Genomic DNA, 16906 nt, shown 5'->3' on the forward strand with positions numbered 1-16906 from the left:
CCTCCCCCCAATATCATATTGTCTTTACATTGAGATCGTTTTAGTATAAAGGTCATTAACTTTGGGTCGTCTTCATTTGGGGAATAATTCAGTAAAGTAACTTTTTTCTTGTGCAAAGTTTCCTTTTACCATTAAAAAAATCTCCATTTGGGTCTTGTAGTAATTTCTGTAATGGGACTTTTTTATCCATGAGAATTGATAGTGGATCTAGGTGGAGGAGAATGCCAACCCATCCCAAGCTCGCCCCAAACCTTTCGCATTTTATTGCTGATAGGCGAGTTTCATGTAAAAAACAGATGTTGGCGTTATTCTTTTTCAAATAAGAAAACACCTGAATTATTTTTGGCTGGCTGCACAATTCCATGTCACCCATGTTAATGTATTCATATCTTAAGTATTATCCACAACACGTGATATTGAGATGGTCTTTACATATTTGTCTCATATTGACTCCGTAAGGTATTGATAAGCTACATAAACAGCTACAATGAAACTAGTATTGATCAATCCTCAAGCTTCTTAGTGGCAGGTATTAAACCACAACATCAAAGAGATGGTATATGTGAACTGTATGTATTCATTAAACCACAACATCAAAGAGAATTGTGGTCCTCTGTAGCTCAGCTGGTAGAGCACGGCGCTTGTAACGCCAGGGTAGTGGGTTCGATCCCCGGGACCACCCATACACAAAAAAAATGTATGCACGCATGACTGTAAGTCGCTTTGGATAAAAGCGTCTGCTAAATGGCATATTATTTATTTATTTATTATTAGAATAAACAACATGAGTTTTGATCACTCATAGAGATAAAAGTGCAGAAATCATATTTGCTCCCTATCTAGGACCTGGTATTTGTATAAAAGGCAGGTCTGAAGACAGTGGTTAAGGCCAGAACCATGTATTTACATGTATCAATATATGGCTCTGGTTAAGGCCAGAACCATGTATTTACATGTATCAATATATGGCTCTGGTTAAGGCCTGAACCATGTATTTACATGTATCAATATACGGCTCTGGTTAAGGCCTGAACCATGTATTTACATGTATCAATATACGGCTCTGGTTAAGGCCTGAACCATGTATTTACATGTATCAATATACGGCTCTGGTTAAGGCCTGAGTAGTTTAATGAGTTCCTCCAGCTTCATGGCAGTCTTCAGGTCTCCCTGGACCTTGAGTCGTCCAGTGGTGTAGGCTGCGAAGGGTCGCAGGGTTCCCTTGAACATAGCCAGCAGGTCCTGGTCCGTCATACTGAGGGTGACGTCTGGTACCTGGCCCTCCGGAGGGGGCCCTGGTCCGGCTGAACCACTGCCTACACACAGAGGAGGGGAACTCACTTTTACTCTGTTACCCTGAAATGCAGCTTGGATACAAAATAAAACATATCTGACAGAGAGGATGGGATAATGAATCTAAATACAGACTAAGCCCTGAACTAGAAAGCATGCTCAATCTATTGAAAATTCCTTTTTAGTGAGGGATGAACATGTGTCTCGGAAACCGGCCCTTAAAAGGTTAATCTTGTAAAAACACAGGGCTGAGGAAAAGAGACTGTTACAATAACTACAGAGATCAAGTACTTTAATATACATGACAAAGAAGGAGGGCCAAAGACTGTTTGCAAAAAATCATCATCAGAGAATGCTTTTGGTCCAGGACTAGCCTTGTGTCTGGGAAACCGGCCCTATAAGACTCTGTAGAACGACAGCGTGTTATTTGTCTCACCTTGGCTGAGGTCTACGTAATAGCTTGTCTGTTGTCCGTCAGGTGATTGGAGGAGGAACAGGAAGCAGGCCCCCACCTGACTGACCAGAGACTCTGAGAGGAGAAGCTCCTTCAGCAGTTCCAGCACCGGCGTGGGCCTGGTTACAGCTACAGCTCCGTCCCCGGCTTCAGTACAATTTATAGCCCGGGGAGTACTGCTCACCTCATCTGAGAAGCTGATGCTGTCCTCTGTGGACACAGAGACACAGAGAAGGCTGATGCTGTCCTCTGAGGACACAGAGACACAGAGAAGGCTGATGCTGTCCTCTGAGGACACAGAGACACAGAGAAGGCTGATGCTGTCCTCTGAGGACACAGAGACAAAGAGAAGGCTGATGATGCTGTCCTCTGAGGACACAGAGAAGGCTGATGCTGTCCTCTGAGGACACAGAGAAGGCTGATGATGCTTTCCTCTGAGGACACAGAGACACAGAGAAGGCTGATGCTGTCCTCTGAGGACACAGAGATACAGAGAAGGCTGATGATGCTGTCCTCTGAGGACACAGAGAAGGCTGATGCTGTCCTCTGAGGACACAGAGACACAGAGAAGGCTGATGATGCTGTCCTCTGAGGACACAGAGACACAGAGAAGGCTGATGCTGTCCTCTGAGGACACAGAGATACAGAGAAGGCTGATGATGCTGTCCTCTGAGGACACAGAGAAGGCTGATGCTGTCCTCTGAGGACACAGAGAAGGCTGATGATGCTGTCCTCTGAGGACACAGAGACACAGAGAAGGCTGATGCTGTCCTCTGAGGACACAGAGAAGCTTTGTAAACAACACAGTGAGGGGTGGAGTTCATTAGGCACAAAACCAAAGATAATTCACTGAATTAATGAATTATTACTTTTATTATTACGTGTTTTACTTTTCTGTTATTTCTCTATTTTCTTTCTCTCTGTATTGTTGGGAAGGAAGGAAGCATTTCACTGTTAGTCTACACCTGTTGTTTACTAAGCATGTGACGAATACAATTTGATTTGAAACTTCCGGAGGACCTATCATCCTTCCACTCCGTCCTCTCTACCTTCTCTTCCTCTGTATCCGCTGCTAAAGCCACTTTCTATCACTCTAAATGTCAAGCTTCTGTCTCTAACCCTAGGAAACTCTTTTCCACCTTCTCCTCACTCCTTAATCCAGCACCCCTCCCCCTCCCTCTCTGCGGACCAGTTTGAGAAGAAGGTTGACGACATCCGCTACTCATTCACTCAGCCTATTGAGTCCACTGGTCCCACTCCCACAGAACTACCCTACGCCTTGACCTCTTTCTCCCCTCTCTCTCCAGATGACATCCTGCGACTAGTGAAGTCTGGCCTCCCGACAACCTGCCCCCTCGACCTCATTCCCTCCTCCAGACCATCTCTGAAGACCTCCCATTCCTCGACTCCTCTGACGTCAAAAACTATAGACTGGTATCTTTTCTTTCCAAAACACTCTCTGACCAACTCTCTCGCTATCTCTCTCAGAACAGTCTTCTTGACCCTAACCAGTCAGGCTTCAAGATGGGTCACTCAACCAAGACTGCTCTTCTCTGTGTCACGGAGGCTCTCCACACTGCCAAAGCTGACTCTCTCTCTGTTCTCATCCTCCTACATCTATCCGCTGCCTTCGACACCGTGAACCATCAGGTCCTCCTCTCCACCCTCTCAGGGCTGGGCGTCTCAGGCTCTGCACACTGTTGGATTGCATTCTACCTGGCAGGCCGCTCCTACCAGGTGACGTGGAGAGGATCTGTGTCTGCACCACGTACTCTCACTACTGGGTCCCCCAGGGCTCGGTTCTAGGCCCTCTCCTCTTCTCTCTATAGACCAAGTCATTCGGCTCCGTCATATCCTCACATGGTCTCTCCTATCATTGCTGTGTGGATGACATTCAACTTCTTTCCTCCTTCCCCCCTTCTGACACCCAGGTGGTGAGATGCATCTCTGCGTGCCTGGCAGATATCTCAGCTTGGATCACGGTTGACAACTCCACAGTGTCCTCCTCCCAGAGTGCAAATAACCTTGGCGTGACCCTGGACAACACCCAGACAGTCTCTGAAAACATCAAAGCAGTGACTTGCTCCTGCAGGTTCATGCTCTACAACATCCGCAGGGTACGACCCTACCTCACACAGGAAGCGGCGCAGGTCCTAATCCAGGCACTTGTCATCTCCCGTTTGGATTACTGCAACTCACTGTTGACTGGGCTCCCCGCTTGTGCCATCAAACCCCTGCAACTTATCCAGAACGGTGCAGCCCGCCTGGTGTTCAACCTTCCCAAGTTCTCCCACGTCACCCCGCTCCTCTGCACACTCCACTGGCTTCCAGTCGAAGCTCACATCCACTACAAGACCATGGTGCTTACCTACGGAGCAGCAAGAGGAACTGCCCTTCGCTACCTTCAGGCTATGCTCAAACCCTACACCCCAACATGAGTCCCTACCTTTAGGCTATGCTCCAACCCTACACCCCAACCTGAGTCCCTACCTTCAGGCTATGCTCCAACCCTACACCCCAACCAGAGCACTCCGTTCTGCCACCTCTGGTCTCTTGACCCTCCCACCCCTACAGAAGGGCAGCTCCCACTCAGCCCAGTCCAAGCTCTTCTCTGTCCTGGCACCCCAATGGAGGAACCATCTTCTGCTAAATGACTCACTAACTGTACTATGTACTAACTACTGTAAGTCACTCTGGATAAGAGCTTCTGCTAAATGAAACCGGGAGGACTACCTGAACTACAACGCTGCTACGAAGTGATGAAGTGCCCTTAACCAGGGGAGCTTCATTGTTACTATGTGACAGTACCTGTCCTAACCAGGGGAGCTTCATTGTTACTATGTGACAGTACCTGTCCTAACCAGGGGAGCTCCATTGTTACTGCCAGCCATGTTGCCCAGGAAGTGCATAGCCAGCTGTTGTATGGGTCCGGCCAGGCCCTCGAGACCAGGGATAGAGGGGGGTAGGATGACAGAGCCAAGCCCAGATGGAGAGTCCTCTGGGGGCTTCAGGACACCACCTACAGTCAGCTCCACCCTGTCTACCTCCAGACCCCACGGCTTGGTCATCTCATTGATGTCCATCTGGGAAAGAGAAAAGGGTTCTGTTAAGACACCATGGTGATTTCTCAATTAGTCTGTCTTTGATTCTTCACATCCTCTCTCCTTCTCCAAACACATTGTAGGAGAGAGGCTAAACGGAGGAACTCCAATGTGTTTTGAGAAGGAGGCGAGGAGAGAGGAACTGAGGGAAGATGGAGAGAGAGAACATCCACTTCAACGGTGCAAGAGATGTTATGGGCACCTACTTACCAAGATACAGTGACCCTAACATATTAGATTAGATGACAACTGTGACCCTAACAGATTAGATTAGATGATAACTGTGACCCTAACATATTAGATTAGATGATAACTGTGATCCTAACAGATTAGATTAGATGATAACAGTGACCCTAACATATTAGATTAGATGATAACTGTGACCCTAACATATTAGATTAGATGACAACTGTGACCCTAACAGATTAGATTAGATGATAACTGTGACCCTAACATATTAGATTAGATGATAACTGTGATCCTAACAGATTAGATTAGATGATAACAGTGACCCTAACATATTAGATTAGATGATAACTGTGACCCTAACATATTAGATTAGATGATAACTGTGACCCTAACATATTAGATTAGATGATAACTGTGATCCTAACAGATTAGATTAGATGATAACAGTGACCCTAACAGATTAGATGATAACTGTGACCCTAACAGATTAGATGATAACTGTGACCATAACATATTAGATTAGATGATAACTGTGACCCTAACAGATTAGATGATAACTGTGACCCTAACATATTAGATTAGATGATAACTGTGACCTAACATATTAGATTAGATGATAACTGTGACCCTAACAGATTAGATTAGATGATAACTGTGACCCTAACATATTAGATTAGATGATAACTGTGACCTAACAGATTAGATTAGATGATAACTGTGACCCTAACAGATTAGATTAGATGATAACTGTGACCCTAACAGATTAGATTAGATGATAACTGTGACCATAACAGATTAGATGATAACTGTGACCTAACAGATTAGATTAGATGATAACTTTTACCCTAACAGATTAGATTAGATGATAACTGTGACCCTAACAGATTAGATGATAACTGTGACCTAACATATTAGATTAGATGATAACTGTGACCCTAACAGATTAGATTAGATGATAACTGTGACCCTAACATATTAGATTAGATGATAACTGTGACCTAACAGATTAGATTAGATGATAACTGTGACCCTAACAGATTAGATTAGATGATAACTGTGACCCTAACAGATTAGATTAGATGATAACTGTGACCCTAACAGATTAGATTAGATGATAACTGTGACCTAACAGATTAGATTAGATGTTAACTGTGACCCTAACATATTAGATTAGATGATAACTGTGACCCTAACAGATTAGATTAGATGATAACTGTCACCCTAACAGATTAGATTAGATGATAACTGTGACCCTAACAGATTAGATGATAACTGTGACCCTAACAGATTAGATTAGATGATAACTGTGACCCTAACAGATTAGATTAGATGATAACTGTGACCCTAACAGATTAGATGATAACTGTGACCTAACAGATTAGATTAAATGTTAACTGTGACCCTAACATATTAGATTAGATGATAACTGTGACCCTAACAGATTAGATTAGATGATAACTGTCACCCTAACAGATTAGATTAGATGATAACTGTGACCCTAACAGATTAGATTAGATGATAACTGTGACCCTAACAGATTAGATTAGATGATAACTGTGACCCTAACAGATTAGATTAGATGATAACTGTGACCCTAACAGATTAGATTAGATGATAACTGTGACCCTAACAGATTAGATTAGATGATAACTGTGACCCTAACATATTAGATTAGATGATAACTGTGACCCTAACATATTAGATTAGATGATAACTGTGACCTAATATATTAGATTAGATGATAACTGTGACCCTAACATATTAGATTTGATGATAACTGTGACCCTAACAGATTAGATTAGATGATAACTGTGACCATAACAGATTAGATTAGATGATAACTGTGACCTAACAGATTAGATTAGATTAGATGATAACTGTGACCCTAACAGATTAGATTAGATGATAACTGTGACCATAACAGATTAGATTAGATGATAACAGTGACCCTAACAGATTAGATTAGATGATAACTTTTACCCTGACATATTATATTAGATGATAACAGTGACCCTAACAGATCAGATGATAACTGTGACCTAACATATTAGATTAGATGATAACTGTGACCTAACATATAAGATTAGATGATAACTGTGACCCTAACAGATTAGATTAGATGATAACTGTGACCCTAACAGATTAGATTAGATGATAACTGTGACCCTAACAGATTAGATTAGATGATAACTGTGACCCTAACAGATTAGATTAGATGATAACTGTGACCATAACAGATTAGATTAGATGATAACAGTGACCCTAACAGATTAGATTAGATGATAACTTTTACCCTGACAGATTAGATTAGATGATAACAGTGACCCTAACAGATCAGATGATAACTGCGACCTAACATATTAGATTAGATGATAACTGTGACCTAACATATACGATTAGATGATAACTGTGACCCTAACATATTAGATTAGATGATAACTGTGACCCTAACAGATTAGATTAGATGATAATTGTGACCCTAACAGATTAGATTAGATGATAACTGTGACCCTAACATATTAGATTAGATGATAACTGTGACCTAACATATTAGATTAGATGATAACTGTGACCCTAACATATTAGATTAGATGATAACTGTGACCTTAACATATTAGATTAGATGATAACTGTGACCCTAACAGATTAGATGATAACTGTGACCCTAACAGATTAGATTAGATGATAACTGTGACCACAACAGATTAGATGATAACTGTGACCCTAACATATTAGATTAGATGATAACTGTGACCTAACATATTAGATTAGATGATAACTGTGACCCTAACATATTAGATTAGATGATAACTGTGACCCTAACAGATTAGATTAGATGATAACAGTGACCCTAACAGATTAGATGATAACAGTGACCCTAACAGATTAGATTAGATGATAACTTTTACCCTAACATATTAGATTAGATGATAACAGTGACCCTAACAGATTAGATGATAACTGTGACCTAACATATTAGATTAGATGATAACTGTGACCCTAACAGATTAGATGATAACTGTGACCCTAACATATTAGATTAGATGATAACTGTGACCCTAACAGATTAGATTAGAGAATAACTGTGACCTAACAGATTAGATTAGATGATAACTGTTACCCTAACAGATTAGATTAGATGATAACTGTGACCCTAACAGATTAGATTAGATGATAACTGTGACCTAACAGATTAGATTAGATGATAACTGTGACCCTAACAGATTAGATTAGATGATAACTGTGACCCTAACATATTCGATGATAACTGTGACCCTAACATATTAGATTAGATGATAACTGTGATCCTAACAGATTAGATTAGATGATAACTGTGACCCTAACAGATTAGATTAGATGATAACTGTGACCCTAACAGATTAGATTAGATGATAACTGTGACCCTAACAGATTAGATTAGATGATAACTGTGACCCTAACAGATTAGATTAGATGATAACTGTGACCCTAACAGATTAGATTAGATGATAACTGTGACCTAACAGATTAGATTAGATGATAACTGTGACCCTAACAGATTAGATTAGATGATAACTGTGACCCTAACATATTCGATGTTAACTGTGACCCTAACATATTAGATTAGATGATAACTGTGATCCTAACAGATTAGATTAGATGACAACTGTGACCCTAACAGATTAGATTAGATGATAACTGTGACCCTAACAGATTAGATTAGATGATAACTGTAACCCTAACAGATTAGATTAGATGATAACTGTGACCTGACAGATTAGATGATAACTGTGACCCTAACAGATTAGATTAGATGATAACTGTGACCTAACAGATTAGATTAGATGATAACTGTGACCTAACAGATTAGATTAGATGATAACTGTAACCCTAACAGATTAGATTAGATGATAACTGTAGCCCTAACAGATTAGATTAGATGATAACTGTAACCCTAACAGATTATATTAGATGATAACTGTAACCCTAACAGATTAGATTAGATTAGATGATAACTGTAACCCTAACAGATTAGATTAGATTAGATGATAACTGTAACCCTAACAGATTAGATTAGATGATAACTGTAACCCTAACATATTATATTAGATGATAACTGTAACCCTAACAGATTAGATTAGATGATAACTGTAACCCTAACAGATTAGATTAGATGATAACTGTAACCCTAACAGATTAGATTAGATGATAACTGTAACCCTAACAGATTAGATTAGATGATAACTGTGACCTAACAGATTAGATTAGATGATAACTGTAACCCTAACAGATTAGATTAGATGATAACGGTAACCCTAACAGATTAGATTAGATGATAACTGTGACCTAACAGATTAGATTAGATGATAACTGTAACCCTAACATATTAGATTAGATGATAACTGTAACCCTAACAGATTAGATTAGATGATAACTGTAACCCTAACAGATTAGATTAGATGATAACTGTGACCTGACATATTAGATGATAACTGTGACCCTAACAGATTAGATTAGATGATAACTGTGACCTAACAGATTAGATTAGATGATAACTGTGACCTAACAGATTAGATTAGATGATAACTGTGACCTAACAGATTAGATTAGATGATAACTGTAACCCTAACAGATTAGATTAGATGATAACTGTAACCCTGACAGATTAGATTAGATGATAACTGTAACCCTAACAGATTAGATTAGATGATAACTGTGACCTAACAGATTAGATTAGATGATAACTGTGACCTAACAGATTAGATTAGATGATAACTGTAACCCTAACAGATTAGATTAGATGATAACTGTGACACTAACAGATTAGATTAGATGATAACTGTGACCCTAACAGATTAGATTAGATGATAACTGTGACCTGACAGATTAGATTAGATGATAACTGTAACCCTGACAGATTAGATTAGATGATAACTGTGACCTAAGAGATGCATATTAGGGCTGGGCGGTATACCGTCTTTTACTATATACCAATTTGGGTTTTCACTTTACCTTCTATAACGGTATTTCAATGTTTGGTTTGTTAAAACTGATACTCTACTCCGCCGTGTGTAACGTTTTTTTTTATAGTTTACTCCGCTACTTGATGAGTCTCTCTCAGTTCAATTCAAAGGGCTTTATTGCCATGGGAAACGTATGTTAACATTGCCAAAGCAAGTGAAATAAACAAGTGAGAAAACACAGAAACAACAAAAAACTATTAGAATATAACAGTGAATATTGCACACAAAATGGTAAACGAAAAAGATAGACATTTGAAGTGTTAATAATAAATAAGTGTTACATTATCAGCTATATTATTGCACATTGTGTTTTAACAATGCAAAAAGTTGTAGTATGAATAGTGAGGGAGGATAAATAAACAGATAAATATGGGTGGTATTTACAATGTTGTTTGTGCTCCACTGGTTGCCCTTTTCTCATGGCAACAGGTCACAAAGCTTGCTGCTGTGATTGCACACTGTTGTATTTCACCTAACAGATATGGGAGTTTATCAATGTTTGATTTGTTTTCAAATTCTTTGTGGGTGTGACCTCTCTCGGTCTATCCATGCCGCTTTCCACACAGACCTAGCCCCGCCCCGTCACTCAAGGAGCGACCACGAGACCACTTGCGTTCAGTCCGCACGGCAGCACATGGATGGTGATGGCAACGATGCTGTTTCCACTCTGCTTTTTTTTATATAAATCCACAAGCGTTCTATAATTACACTATTAGTTTGGTTTCTTACTGTCTGCAAACAGCTAGTTTGTCTTTTCTTAGCAAGTTGTGGCTAAATCGTGTTAGCCGCTAATGCTAATCGCTAGTTAGCTGGCTAGCTAGTTATCTAATAAATGTACTGAGTCAGAGCAAACGTAGCTAATGCAGTTGTATGCCTTGATCAGCATGTTGTTTGTGCAACAGTATCTTCTAAATCAAAGAGGTATAGGCGAAGCATGAACGTTAGCTACATCAAAGATGATGGATATATTGACAAGATACATGTGTCTCCGCCTTAACAATGGGAGTCATTGGCCACAAAGCGGCACGGAGGGCTGTCTAGCTCCCTCTATCCTTTCTTTGGATTGGTGGATACATCTCACTATAGTATTCCTTATTTTATTTTTTTGATGAGGGTTGTTGACGTCAACCGTCTGTATTCAGTGGAGAGAGATGCTATGCTACTAGCTAATGCCATGAATAAGCATAGCCATCTCGAGACAAACTTCGATATAAAGTGTTTTTTTCTCAAAGTTGGCGGGATGTCGTGTCCTACTTCTATCAGTAACAACTTAGGCATTACTAACCTTCTATTCGATAAAATAAACCTCACGTTGACCAAATTTGTAACTCATTGACCTTCATACAAAAACTCCTTTCTTGGTGGACGAAACAACGCAAACATGCCACCTGCCGGAGGGAGGCCTCTCTCCTCCTCTTCCTCTTCCTCTCTGACTACATGAAGTAGCTAAGAGAAAACATTTAAATGTAGCCAAAGATTATAGGGTCCCCTAGAAAACGCTGACCAACACTTTGGTTCCTACCCGGTCACAATAACTTTCATTTGTTGTCATGTCAAACAACACTGTATTCAAAGTGCCCACTAATATATTCCAACTATAGAATTAATAACCATTCTATTTTCATGATGCCAACAGTTCACCCAAGTTTTGATCTAAATCGCATTTGCAATATTAGGATAAAAATAAAACAGATTAGTTGCCCATATCGTGCAGCCTACGTAGCAGTGTGGAAATGATCTCAAAATGAGGTGCAGGAAATACAGAAATGGATGAAAATGCTGAAATCTTTTTGGGGTTGAAGTTGAATTGAACAGTATAAAACAGGGATGGGTAACTGGTTTATTAATCTATCATATCTATAGCTATCCATCTATCCCACGAGCCACTGCTGCCCCGCATGATGACTTCCGTTTTTTCTGTGGCCCCCATCAAAGTTGCCCATCGCTGCTATTAAACAACCAGAATGTAAAAAGGCCCGTTGAAATCACTTAGAATGTTATGTGTTGCCACCCTGGGGTCATGCACTACTCGTAAAGCAAAATTAAAAATGTGTAATATTCCAAAAACATAAAATACTGTCATATTTGAAAAATATTGTGAAATGATATTTTCACAATGTCGCTCAGCCCTAATACATATTAAGTGATCTATTTAACGCAACGTGTAAAGTGTTGGTCCCGTGTTTCATGAGCTGAAATAAAAGATCCCAGAAACGTTCTATACGCACAAAAAGCTTATTTCTCTAAACTGTTGGCCCCAAATGTGTTTACATCCCTGTTAATGAGCATTTCTCCTTTGCCAAGATAATCCATCCACATGACAGGTCTGGCATATGAAGAAGCTGATTAAACAGCATGATCATTACACAGGTGCACCTTGTGCTGGGGACAATAAAAGGCCACTCTAAAATGTGCAGTTTTGTCACACAACACAATACCACAGATGTCTCAAGTTTTGAGGGAGCGTGCAATTGGCATGCTGACTGCAGGAATGTCCACCAGAGCTGTTGCCAGAGAATGTAATGTTAACGTTGTGAACAGAGTGCCCCATGGTGGCGGTGGGGTTATGGTATGGGCAGGCATAAGCTACGGAAAACGAACACAATTGCATTTTATCGATGGCAATTTGAATGCACAGAGACACCGTGATGAGATCCTGAGGCCCATTGTCGTGCCATTCCTCCGCAGCCATCACTTCATATTTCAACATGATAATGCACGGCCCCATGTCGCAAGGATCTGTACACAGTTCCTGGAAGCTGAACATGTCCCAGTTCTTCCATGGCCTGCATACTCACCAGACATGTCACCCATTGAGCATGTTTGGGATGCTCTGGATCGACGTGTACAACAGCGTGTTCCAGTTCCCACCAATATCCAGCAACTTCGCACAGCCATTGAAGAGGAGTGGGACAACATTCTACAGGCCACAATCTACAGCCTGAGCAACTCTATGCGAAGGAGATGTGTTGCGCTGCATGAGGCAAATGGTGGTGACACCAGATACTGATTGGTTTTCTTATCCATCCCCCTACCTTTTTTAAATGTATCTGTGACCAACAGATGCATATCTGTATTCCCAGTCATGTGGAATCCATAGATTAGGGCCTAATTAATTAATTAATATATTTGAACTGTAGCTCAGTAGAATCTTTGAAATTGTTGCACGTTGCGTTTGTTTTTGTTCAGTATATTTGTGTACTGCTGCCTCACCCCAAGGTGTTCTCCCAGTTTGATTCTCTCAGTCTGAATCTCCCTGACGCTCTTCCTGCCCAGGCTGGTTGTCATGGCGTTGTGGGCAGTGAGGCGCGTGGAGGCATTAAGATCCTGAACCGACACCACTGACATCACCGGGCTCCAGATGCGGAACTGGATATCTGCTCCTACAGACACCATACCTCCATCCTTGGTAGTAACCTGTTATACCACAGCAGAGAGGGTTATAACTGTTATAGAGAGGGTTATAGAGAGGGTTATAACTGTTATAGAGAGGGTTATAGAGAGGGTTATAACTGTGTTATAGAGAGGGTTATAACTGTTATAGAGAGGGTTATAGAGAGGGTTATAGCTGTTATAGAGAGGGTTATAGCTGTTATAGAGAGGGTTATAGAGAGGGTTATAACTGTTATAGAGAGGGTTATAACTGTTATAGAGAGGGTTATAACTGTGTTATAGAGAGGGTTATAACTGTTATAGAGAGGGTCATAGAGAGGGTTTTAACTGTGTTACCGATGTGTTATAGAGAGGGTTATAACTGTGTTTCAGATGTGTTATAGAGAGGGTTATAACTGTTAGAGAGGGTTATAACTGTTATAGAGAGGGTTATAGAGAGGGTTATAGAGAGGGTTATAACTGTTATAGAGAGGGTTATAGAGAGGGTTATAACTGTGTTATAGAGAGGGTTATAGAGAGGGTTATAACTGTTATAGAGAGGGTTATAGAGAGGGTTATAACTGTTATAGAGAGGGTCATAGAGAGGGTTTTAACTGTGTTACCGATGTGTTATAGAGAGGGTTATAACTGTGTTTCAGATGTGTTATAGAGAGGGTTATAACTGTTATAGAGAGGGTTATAGAGGGTTATAACTGTGTTTCAGATGTGTTATAGAGAGGGTTATAACTGTTATAGAGAGGGTTATAACTGTTAGAGAGGGTTATAACTGTTATAGAGAGGGTTATAACTGTGTTATAGAGAGGGTTATAAAGAGGGCTGACCCTACAGACCCTACAGACCCTACACCGCCGTCCCTGGCAGTAGTAGTGGGGAGTAGTGGTTACTTAGGGCACTAGAATTTACACTTTAGTCGTTTAGCAGACGCTCTTATCCACAGCGACTTACAGTCAGAATTGAAACAGCAGTTTGATTTGTACCCTGCACAGCACATCATTAACCTTTGAGCTAAGTTATTCAAGTGTGTGTGTGTGTGTGTGTGTGTGTGTGTGTGTGTGTGTGTGTGTGTGTGTGTGTGTGTGTGTGTGTGTGTGTGTGTGTGTGTGTGTGTGTGTACCTGGCATGGTGGGATGTTGAAGGCCCGGGTACGTAGGTCAACTCTCTGCCACTGGTCAATAAGAGGCAGAACCAACACCACTCCTGGACCTTTAGGAGGACGCACTCTGCCCAGACGAAACACTACGATACGCTGGTAGTTAGGGACAACCTGTAGGGCAGATATTACTGTTAATAACGCAACAGAGAGAGAGAGATAGTGTGTGTGATACCTTCAGTACGAACCAGCCTGATATGGGGAAGGTAATGAAAGTGTGTGTGATACCTTCAGTACGAACCAGCCTGATATGGGGAAGGTAATGAAAGTGTGTGTGATACCTTCAGTACGAACCAGCCTGATATGGGGAAGGTCATGAAAGTGTGTGTGTTACCTTCAGTACGAACCAGCCTGATATGGGGAAGGTCATGAAGGTGTGTGTGTTACCTTCAGTACGAACCAGCCTGATATGGGGAAGGTAATGAAAGTGTGTGTGATACCTTCAGTACGAACCAGCCTGATATGGGGAAGGTCATGAAGGTGTGTGTTACCTTCAGTACGAACCAGCCTGATATGGGGAAGGTAATGAAAGTGTGTGTGTTACCTTCAGTACGAACCAGCCTGATATGGGGAAGGTAATGAAAGTGTGTGTGATACCTTCAGTACGAACCAGCCTGATATGGGGAAGGTAATGAAAGTGTGTGTGTTACCTTCAGTACGAACCAGCCTGATATGGGGAAGGTAATGAAAGTGTGTGTGTTACCTTCAGTACGAACCAGCCTGATATGGGGAAGGTAATGAAAGTGTGTGTGTTACCTTCAGTACGAACCAGCCTGATATGGGGAAGGTAATGAAAGTGTGTGTGATACCTTCAGTACGAACCAGCCTGATATGGGGAAGGTAATGAAAGTGTGTGTGTTACCTTCAGTACGAACCAGCCTGATATGGGGAAGGTAATGAAAGTGTGTGTGTTACCTTCAGTACGAACCAGCCTGATATGGGGAAGGTCATGAAGGTGTGTGTGTTACCTTCAGTACGAACCAGCCTGATATGGGGAAGGTTAGGAAGGTGCAGATATACACCATGAAGCAGACTATCACATTGCAGATCCAGGACAGCCATCCCTGAGTGGAGTCTGGAGAATAGAGAAGAGACGTGAATATGGAGCTATTACTCCGATTGATTTGATTACAGTCCATCAGTCTACCTAATGATACTTATAGATACTGTTGCGAACAGATGGAGCGGGAAGCGAACCCGGGTCTTCGGCGTGAACGCATTGCACCAATATCGCTACACTGCCGTGCTTCAACTTTCTTTCAAGCCCTTTCACATGTCCGCCCATGCGTTCCGATGGCCTCCAGCCATCCCACTTCCGACACCAATGTAGCAAACGGAGGGAGCTGGAAGCGAACCTTGGTCTCGGGTGTGAAAGGCAAACGCCCTATGCATCACGTGGGAATTGTAACGCGGCTCATATAGCGAGGATCACTACAATACTGTCCTTGCATACCTAGCTAGTATATGACAGCTGTTGTTGCAAGAAGAAATGGCTGAAAAACTGAGCAACAGTCTGTTACGTAGCTACGTTGTATGTATGGAGCTAGTGAGTTGCGTATGCGCCGATGTGTTCAGACTACTAGCTAGTAGCTATCTAATTTAGCCAATACTTACCACTGTAGTCGTTGTCTCCAACGTTGGGGATGTAGTCAAACGAATGTCCTTGTCCTTTATGGTGGTAGAATGGAGATTGGACAAAGCTTTCTGTCGCCACGAACAACCCAGGTTTGGCATTGATCGAATCTCGTTGCGGAAGAGACCGATATCCATATCCAGACGTTTTACTACACATTGTCATGTAAACTTCAACGCTCAATAACGACCTCACTAAATAAGTTAAATATTTGTGTATTTCTGGACAAAATCATGGCATTGAATATTTGTTTTAACGGTCAAATGATCAAAAAAAAAATTCGTTTGTTCGCAGCCAGTTGCGTTACTTCCGTGTTTACCTGTCGCTCGGCTGCAGGGCAAAGTGTAGCTTAAGGAAAGAGCTGGGAGTACACTGCCATCTAGCGGACGGCTAGTCTGGGTGCCGGTCTGACGTTCCACTTTTTGTACTCTGTGCTCTGGCAACCAAAAATGGCGCTGCACTTACATAACTTAATTTCCGTAACTTATTTTTCAGGACAAAATCAATAAAGCCTTCACTGCAGTGGCGGCTCCTGAAAAAATTCTCAGGGGGGGCAATTTTTCTGATGATTTAGGTGACCTACACACATTAAAAAAAAAGATATGTCCAGCAACAACATGAAGACAGGGGCAGCATATAAGTCAATACTGATATACACATTACTTGCTTCAAAAAGGCCTCATGGTTGAA

At 41.4% G+C, this 16906-nt stretch overlaps 1 protein-coding gene across 2 annotated transcripts; it reads right to left on the reverse strand.

Annotated features, from left to right (window-relative positions):
- Positions 1-741: 741 nt before the first annotated feature.
- Positions 742-16555, reverse strand: LOC311148970 (stomatin-like protein 1). Of its 2 annotated transcripts, XM_084186021.1 has the most exons (7): positions 16198-16555; positions 15552-15658; positions 14548-14697; positions 13254-13457; positions 4599-4830; positions 1730-1957; positions 742-1316 (listed from the first exon to the last, which is right to left on the reverse strand). In XM_084186021.1, exons 1-7 carry the CDS (start codon positions 16379-16381, stop codon positions 1114-1116), a joined length of 1308 nt encoding a protein of 435 aa, XP_084042147.1. In that variant the 5' UTR covers positions 16382-16555; the 3' UTR covers positions 742-1113. The 2 variants fall into 2 exon arrangements, with proteins under 2 accessions (XP_084042147.1, XP_084042148.1); XM_084186022.1 differs by lacking the exon at positions 1730-1957 and having other exon boundaries at positions 16198-16544.
- Between the last annotated feature and the right edge of the window lie 351 nt (positions 16556-16906).

This window comes from Coregonus lavaretus (genome assembly GCF_964263955.1).
Source record: "Coregonus lavaretus genome assembly, chromosome: 21".
NCBI classification, from domain to species: Eukaryota; Metazoa; Chordata; class Actinopteri; order Salmoniformes; family Salmonidae; genus Coregonus; species Coregonus lavaretus.

Coding starts and splice junctions, on each gene's coding strand:
- LOC311148970 (XM_084186021.1), bottom strand. CDS start 16,381: ATGACAATGTGTAGTAAAACGTCTGGATATGGATATCGGTCTCTTCCG. Junction 1,958..4,598: donor AGCTCCCCTGGTTAGGACAG/GTACTGTCACAT, acceptor CTGTGTCCACAG/AGGACAGCATCAGCTTCTCA. Junction 1,317..1,729: donor TTACGTAGACCTCAGCCAAG/GTGAGACAAATA, acceptor CTCTGTGTGTAG/GCAGTGGTTCAGCCGGACCA.